Below are 8897 nucleotides of genomic sequence, written 5' to 3'. Positions count from 1 at the left end.
CTGCTTCCCTCACTATACATTGAAGGTAAAGGGCTTCTAAAACATCTGCCCAGACAATATATGTTTTTCTAGTTGATGTGAGGGTAGTGAAAAAATAAAACGACATGGGAGACGGGCTGTCTATGATGGTCTAAGTACAGTTCATCTGATAAGGAAGCGTGTGCTTTCCCTGTTTAGGTTCAGAGTATGCGCTCGTGCATGCAGGAATGTGATTTTCTGAAGATCCTAGTTTGGAAAAAGCCAGCGTTGTGTTTGAATTGGCTGGTGGTTCTGGGGAATCGCCTAAGGCCCTGAACATTGCTTAACCAGAGCTGCAGGGTTAGTAACTGAACATTGCTTTACCAGAGCTACAGGGTTAGTAACTGAGCATTGCTTTACCAGAGCTGCAGAGTTAGTAACTGAACATTGCTTAACCAGAGCTGCAGGGTTAGTAACTGAACATTGCTTTACCAGAGCTGCAGGGTTAGTGACTGAACATTGCTTTACCAGAGCTGCAGGGTTAGTAACTGAACATTGCTTAACCAGAGCTGCAGGGTTAGTAACTGAACATTGCTTTACCAGAGCTGCAGGGTTAGTGACTGAACATTGCTTTACCAGAGCTGCAGGGTTAGTAACTGAACATTGCTTTACCAGAGCTACAGGGTTAGTAACTGAACATTGCTTTACCAGAGCTGCAGGGTTAGTAACTGAACATTGCTTTACCAGAGCTGCAGGGTTAGTGACTGGACATTGCTTTACCAGAGCTGCAGGGTTAGTAACTGAACATTGCTTTACCAGAGCTGCAGGGTTAGTGACTGAACATTGCTTTACCAGAGCTGCAGGGTTAGTAACTGAACATTGCTTTACCAGAGCTGCAGGGTTAGTAACTGAACATTGCTTTACCAGAGCTGCAGGGTTAGTAACTGAACATTGCTTTACCAGAGCTGCAGGGTTAGTAACTGAACATTGCTTTACCAGAGCTGCAGGGTTAGTGACTGAACATTGCTTTACCAGAGCTGCAGGGTTAGTAACTGAACATTGCTTTACCAGAGCTGCAGGGTTAGTGACTGAACATTGCTTTACCAGAGCTGCAGGGTTAGTGACTGAACATTGCTTTACCAGAGCTGCAGGGTTAGTAACTGAACATTGCTTTACCAGAGCTACAGGGTTAGTAACTGAACATTGCTTTACCAGAGCTGCAGGGTTAGTAACTGAACATTGCTTTACCAGAGCTGCAGGGTTAGTGACTGAACATTGCTTTACCAGAGCTGCAGGGTTAGTAACTGAACATTGCTTTACCAGAGCTGCAGGGTTAGTAACTGAACATTGCTTTACCAGAGCTGCAGGGTTAGTAACTGAACATTGCTTTACCAGAGCTGCAGGGTTAGTAACTGAACATTGCTTTACCAGAGCTGCAGGGTTAGTAACTGAACATTGCTTTACCAGAGCTGCAGGGTTAGTGACTGAACATTGCTTTACCATAGATGCAGGGTTAGTAACTGAACATTGCTTTACCAGAGCTGCAGGGTTAGTGACTGAACATTGCTTTCCCAGAGCTGCAGGGTTAGTGACTGAACATTGCTTTACCAGAGCTGCAGGGTTAGTAACTGAACATTGCTTTACCAGAGCTGCAGGGTTAGTAACTGAACATTGCTTTACCAGAGCTTCAGGGTTAGTGACCGAACATTGCTTTACCAGAGCTGCAGGGTTAGTAACTGAACATTGCTTTACCAGAGCTTCAGGGTTAGTAACTGAACATTGCTTTACCAGAGCTGCAGGGTTAGTGACTGAACATTGCTTTACCAGAGCTGCAGGGTTAGTAACTGAACATTGCTTTACCAGAGCTGCAGGGTTAGTAACTGAACATTGCTTTACCAGAGCTGCAGGGTTAGTGACTGAACATTGCTTTACCAGAGCTGCAGGGTAAGTCAGGGGAAGAAGTAAAAGTGTCAACACATGCATAATGTTCTCTCTAGCCCCTGCTCTGTCCCTAAAGAGCTCGAACACACATTGTTGGTTACGAAAACTGAACTCTGTCTACTCACTCTCTCTCCCCCGCTCACCCCATCTCGCCATTGAAATTGGCTGCAGGCAAGGCATAACAAAGTATCCATAGGATTGAAACATACCTACAGTGCCTATAGAAAGTCTACACCTCCTTTGGATTTCTTCTCATTTTATTGTGTTACAGAGTGGGATTAAAATGGATTTGTCATTTGTTGTCAACCATCTACACCAAATACTATTGTCAAAGTGACATTTTTGAAAGACTCATGAAAAATAACACACTAGTATGCCTTGATTAGATAAGTCAATATATGTTAGAAACACTTTTGGCAGCAATTACAGCTGCGAGTCTTCATGGGTAAGTCACATGATAGGTTTGCACACCTTTATTATGAAATAATTTACCCCATTATTCTTTTCAAAATTCCTCAAACTCTGTCAAGGTGTTAGGGGTCGTGGCTAGACAGCAATAGATTTTCAAGCAGATTTAAGTAAAAACTGTAACTTGGCCACTCAGGAACATTCAATGTTGTCTTGGTAAGCAACTCCAGTGTAGATTTGGCTTTGTTTTTGTAGGTTATTTTCCTGGTGAAACGTGAATTCCTCTCCCAGTGTCTGGTGTAAAGCAGACTGAAGCAGGTTTACCTCTAGGATTTTGCTTGTGCTTAGCTGCATCCTATTTATTTGAAATCCTGAAAAGCTCCCCAGTCTTTGCCGATGTCAAGCATAACCACACCATGATGCAGCCCCCACCATGCTTGAAAATAAGGCAATTACACAGTGATGTGTTGTGTTTAACCCAAACATAAGGCTTTGAATTTAAGCTACATGTTTGCTGTGCTATTTTTTACAGTATTACTTTAGTGCCTTCAGAAAGTATTCTCATCCCTTTTTCACCATTTTGTTGTGTTACAGCCTGAATTTAAAAAGGATTACATTTAGATTTTGTGTCACTGCCCTACACAATTAATTAAAAATTTAAACTTGAGTCATTATTCAACCCCTTTGTTATGGCAAGACAAAATAAAGTTCAGGGGTAAAAAATGTGCTTAACAATGTGCTTAATAAAGTCATATAATAAGTTGCATGGACTCACTCTGTGTGCAATAGTGTTTACCATGAATTTGAACTTTAATGACTACCTCATCTCTGTACCCCACATATACAATTATCTGTAAGGTCCCTCAGTCAAGCAGTGAATTTCAAACACAGAATCAAAACACAAAGACCAGGGAGGCATGCAAATGCCTCGCAAAGAAGGGCACCTATTGGTAGATGGGTAAAAAAAAAAGCAGACATTGAAAATCCCTTTGAGCATGGTGAAGTTATTCATTACACTTTGGATGGTGTATCAATCCACCCAGTCATTACAAAGATACAGGCATCCTTCCTAACTCAGCTGCCGGAGAGGAAGGAAACCACACAGGGATTTCATCATGAGGACAATGGTGACATTAAAACAGTTAAGAGTTAATGGCTGTGATAGGAGAAGACTGAGGATGGATCAACATTGTAGTTACTCCACAATACTAATCTAAATGACAGAGTAAACAGACGGAAGCCTGTACAGAATAAAAATATTCTAACACATCCTGTTTGCAATTAAGCACTAAAGTAAAGCTGAAAATGTGGCAAAGTGATAAACTTTATGTCCTGAATAAAAAGCGTTATGTTTGGGGCAAACCAAACATAACTGAATACCGCTCTTCATATTTTGAAGTATGGTGATGGCTACATCAACGTTATGGGTATGCTTGTCATCGGAAAGGACTAGGGAGTTTTTTAGGATAAAAAAAACAGAAAACAATAAGCACAGGAAAAATCCTAGAGAAGAACCTGGTTCAGTCTGCTTTCCAACAGATACTGGGGTGACAAATTCATCTTTCAGCAGGATATCATAAAACAACAACCTAAACCACAAGAACAAATATACACTGGATTTGCTTACCAAGACGACATTGAATGTTCCTGAGTGGCCTAGTTACAGTTCTGACTTAAATTGTCTTGAAAATATATGGTAAGACTTGAACATGGCAGTCTACCAACAACCAACTTGACAGAGCTTGAAGAATTTTTGCAAATGTTGTCAAAACCCAGGTGTGAAAAGCCCTTAGAGACTTGCCCAGAAAGACTGTAATCGCTGCCAAAGGCGATCCTAACATGTATTGACTCAGGGGTGTGAATACTTACACTACCGTTCAAAAGTTTGGGGTCACTTAGAAATGTCCTTGTTTTTGAAAGAAAAACACATTTTACATCCATTAAATTAACATCAAATTGATCAGAAATACAGTGTCGACACTGTTAATGTTGTAAATGACTATTGTAGCTGGAAACGGCTGATTTTTAATGGAATATCTACAGAGGCCCATTATCAGCAACCATCACTGCTGTGTTCCAATGGCACGTTGTGTTGGTTAATCCAAGTTTCATTTCACAAGACTAATTGATCATAAGCAATAAAACTGGCCTTCTTTAGACTAGTTGAGTATCTGGAGCATCAGCATGTGTGGGTTCGATTACAGGCTCAAAATGGCCAGAAACAAAGACCTTTCTTCTGAAACTCGTCAGTCTATTCTTGTTCTGAGAAATGAAGGCTATTCAGTGCAAGAAATTGCCAAGAAACTGAAGATCTCGTACAACGCTGTGTACTACTCCCTTCACAGAACAGCGCAAACTGTCTCTAACCAGAATAAAAAGATGAGTGGGAGGCCCCTGGTGCACAACTGAATTACAATACTGAATGAACACTTTTTAAAAACTTAATATAATACTTCAATAAAATCAATTTAGCCTCAAATAAATAATGAAACATGTTCAATTTGGTTAAAATAATGCAAAAACAAAGTGTTGTAGAAGAAAGTAAAAGTGAAATATGTGCAATGTGAAAAAGCTAACGTTTAAGTTCCTTGCTCAGAACATGATATGAAAGCTGGTGGTTGCTTTAAACTTGAGTCTTCAATATTCCCAGGTAAGATGTTTTAGGTTGTAGTTATTATAAGAATTATAGGATTATTTATCTCTATACCATTTGTATTTCATATACCTTTGACCATTGGATGTTCTTATAGGCACTTTGGTATTGCCAGTGTAACAATATAGCTTCTGTCCCTCTCCTCGCTCCTACCTGGGCTCGAACCAGGAACACATCGACAACAGCCACCTTCAAAGCATCGTTACCCATCGCTCCACAAAAGCCGCAGCCCTTGCAGAGCAAGGGGAACAACTACTTCAAGGTCTCAGAGCGAGTGACGTCACCGATTGAAACGCTATTAGCGCGCACCTCGCTAACTAGCTAGCCATCGGTTACACCAGCCTAATCTCGGGAGTTGGTAGGCTTGAAGTCATAAACAGCTCAATGCTTGAAGCACAGCGAAGAGCTGCTGGCAAACACACAAAAGTGCTGTTTGAATGAATGCTTACGAGCCTGTTGCTGCCTACCTCCGCTCAGTCAGACTGCTCTATCAAATCATAGACTTAATTATAACATAATAACACACAGAAAAATGAGCCTTAGGTCATTAATATGGTCAAATCCGGAAACTATATTTTCAAAACAAAACGTTTATCCTTTCCGTGAAATCCGGAACCGTTCCATATTGTATCTAACGGGTGGCATCCATAAGTCTAAATATTTATGTTACATTGCACAACCTTCAATGTTATGTCATAATCATGTACAATTCTAGCAAATTAATTACGGTCTTTGTTAGGAAGAAATAGTCTTCACACAGTTCGCAACAAGCCAGGCGGCCCAAACTGCTGAATATACCCTGACTACTTGCAAAGAACGCAAGAGAAGTGACACAATTTCCCTACTTAAAATAAATGTATGTTAGCAGGCAATATTAACTAAATACGCAGGTTTAAAAATATATACTTGTGTATTGATTTTAAGAAAGGCATTGATGTTTATGGTTAGGTACACATTGGTGCAACGACAAATGCGCTTGTTAAATCATCACCCGTTTGGCGAAGTAGGCTGTGATTCGATGAGAAATTAATAGGCACCGCATCGATTATATGCAACGCAGGACAAGCTAGATAAACTAGTAATATCAACCATGTGTAGTTAACTAGTGATTATGTTAAGATTGATTGTTTTTTATAAGATAAGTTTGGCTTCTTGCTGCACTCGCATAACAGGAAGTCAGCCTGCCACTCAGGCTCCCTGTGGAGTGCAATGTAATCGGCCACAATCGGTGTCCAAAAATGCAGTTTACCGATTGTTATGAAAACTTGAAATCGGCCCTAATTAATCGGCCATTCTGATTAATCGGACGACTTCTACTCGTAATTTAACAATTTAATTTGTATTTACAGATGGCATACAAGTTTGTATGAGGTAGGGGTGCCTTCCAATCAAACCTTGCTTAGGGCCCCCAAAAGGCTAGGGCCGGCCCTGCATGTAGAGACATGGAGACTTAGAGGCCCTGGGCCACTTGAGGCACTCATAAATGCACCTCTACACAGAGCCTCACTTCCTGTGTCTTCAGAAACAGATGGCCATTGTGACTTTCTGGGAGATTTAACCGTTCTCATCTGTGGACGATGTGAGGGTAGAAGGGAAAGGGGCCATGAAGACCTTGAAACTGAAAGAAACACTTCTGTCGAAGACCTTACACTAACAGTCAGAGCTTGCTTACTATCCCTCTCGAAAGCCCTTGGAAAACAAACAGCTTGTCAGAAGGACAGGAGTCAGAAGGAGTCAGAAGGACAGAGACAGATAAAAAGAGGGAGTGAGTGCTGATTTGGAAGCTATCTGGTCTTCTATTTTCACTGTGGGAGCGTAACATACCCGAGGCACTTCGCCTACATTTTCCTACCCCTTCTCCTCCTCCCTTTTGAGAGGTATTTCGCCTGAACCTAACTCTCTCCCACCTGGATTTAATATGCTGCAAGCAGGGGGGGACTGCGGGGAGAGAGAAAGGGGTAGAGGACTAGCCCAGATGAGTCTGAGCCATGAGCTGGAGGGGCACAAGTGTTTACAGAGGGACGAAAGACAGACAGCTCTGACTGAAACCTTCCAAGCAAGTTGGCTGTCATTTCTGGGTTATAAGAAAGGAGTCCTACTTCTTGGCCAAACCTTGAAATAACCTAGAGATGGGTGACAAGAGAATTTCACAGAAACCCTAACGACACGAGTAACCACTTCCAAACCAAACCTTTAAGACAAAGTAAGAGAAAACTCAGATCCAACCCTCTTCAAATTAACAACTACCTCTTACACAGTGGAACTGAAAGACCTAAGAGGCAAGCCTCCAAGCAAGACATTAGACAGTTTTGATATGGCCAGTAGACAGTTTTGATGTGGCGACTTGTACAGAAATGTGCAGTCTTACCTCGCCCCCTTCGATCCCCAATTTTCCGACTGTTCCGGAAGAGTTCATGACTTCCCCAAACTCTCAAAAGATATTAAGATTCCAGAGCTCTCTCTCCCGACAGAAATGCGATGAAAGAAAAACGCAGTCCCTTAGTCCCTTGTCTTCGTTGCATGTAGTCTCCAGTGCCGCTGGCTGCTGTGGCAAACCACCTTCATTCAGAAAAATCCCACACTGTGATCAGAATGAACACACACGCACGCATACACACAAAAATCAAAAGGTGGAGGTAAATACACATACACAAACCCGCTCACGTTCAGAAGTGCACAGTCACACACACCGGCACATGTTCCATGATCCGTTATCAGTTAAGTCATTAGCGCTCCTGCTGCCCCTCAGGAGAACCGTTCCCGAGTGTAACCAAGGAAAACTGATGGAGTCTCTCTTGGCTGGCTCGCCTTTTCCCTGCCGCTCCCCCATCATCTCCACGCGCTGCCGCCACCCGGGGCCAGGCTCAGTGCGTCTGTGTGTGTGTGTTGCGGGCAGCGTTCCCCAGTGTGTTATCGTCTCTGCTGCTCGACTGTCTGTCGGATTCCAGTCTACGAGCAGTTGTTCCTCCTTATCCCCCTCTTCCCTTGTTCTCTCCACCTCCTCTCTTCGATATGGATTCAAGTTTTAGCAGCACCCCCCTCTCATTCCTTCAGTCGGTCTGTGCCACTCCCAGACCTCTCTCTCTCTCTGAAACTCAGACAAGCACTCACACCAAAGAGTGCCGCGGCACTAATGGTATGTTCAACAGAGTGCATGCTCTCTCCCTCTCTCCCTCCCTCCGAGCACTAGAAATGGCAGCATTCCAGAACTTTCCCTCATCTCCACTCTTGGAGGATGTTAAAGCAATTAAAGTGCACTTCTGGCATTGTGGCTCCTCTCGTAGACTTAATTATAGTGTGTAGGGTACACTAATAGACCAGTTCATTAGCAGCCCATTCAGGCCTCATTAAATATGAACAGATTGGAGCACTTCATTAATATATTGATGACTGGTGTTTAGAGCAACCAGTAATGAACGTTTGACTACATGGATCAACGCAATATTTGTTAGCCGATAAGCCTAGCTAATTCAGATAGATTATGTTGGTAATGGGAAAGGCAGTCACATAAGGATTTGGAAAAAAAATGGGTAGTACGACCACCTCTTGCTCGGCACTTTGAATGGAACATAGAATAAACCGCTCCCCCTATTGATATTGGTTTGATTTTTGATATGACATGTTGAGATGTGACCGGAAGCCACATTAGGGGAACGACCAAGGTGTCAAGGAGACCACATAGCAAAGTAGCATATACACACACACAAAGATGTGGATGGACACAACAACACAAGCAGCTATTTCAGACATGCTCACACATACACACACACACACACACACAAACTCAGCAAAAAAATAAACATCCCTTTTTCAGGACCCTGTCTTTCAAAGATAATAAGAAATAACTTGTAAAGGGTTTAAACACCGTTTCCCATGCTTGATCAATGAACCATAAACAATTCATGAACATGCACCTGTGGAACGGTCGTTAAGACAC

At 42.4% G+C, this 8897-nt stretch overlaps 1 protein-coding gene across 3 annotated transcripts in view; it reads right to left on the bottom strand.

Annotated features, from left to right (window-relative positions):
• LOC118387570 (colorectal mutant cancer protein) overlaps window positions 1-8897 on the bottom strand; it is a 125066-nt gene that overhangs the window by 97573 nt on the left and 18596 nt on the right. The window contains exon 1 of one of the 3 annotated variants that reach the window (XM_035776058.2): window positions 7329-7989. The exons of the other annotated variants lie outside the window; for them this stretch is intronic. Within the exon in view, the coding sequence (XP_035631951.1) occupies window positions 7329-7376 (48 nt within the window). The 5' untranslated portion in view covers window positions 7377-7989. Of the gene's footprint in view, window positions 1-7328; window positions 7990-8897 lie in introns of those variants that run through there. 3 annotated transcript variants of the gene reach the window in all.

Source organism: Oncorhynchus keta, chromosome 9 (genome assembly GCF_023373465.1).
Source record: "Oncorhynchus keta strain PuntledgeMale-10-30-2019 chromosome 9, Oket_V2, whole genome shotgun sequence".
NCBI classification, from domain to species: Eukaryota; Metazoa; Chordata; class Actinopteri; order Salmoniformes; family Salmonidae; genus Oncorhynchus; species Oncorhynchus keta.
This window is presented reverse-complemented; position numbering and strand designations above follow the sequence as displayed.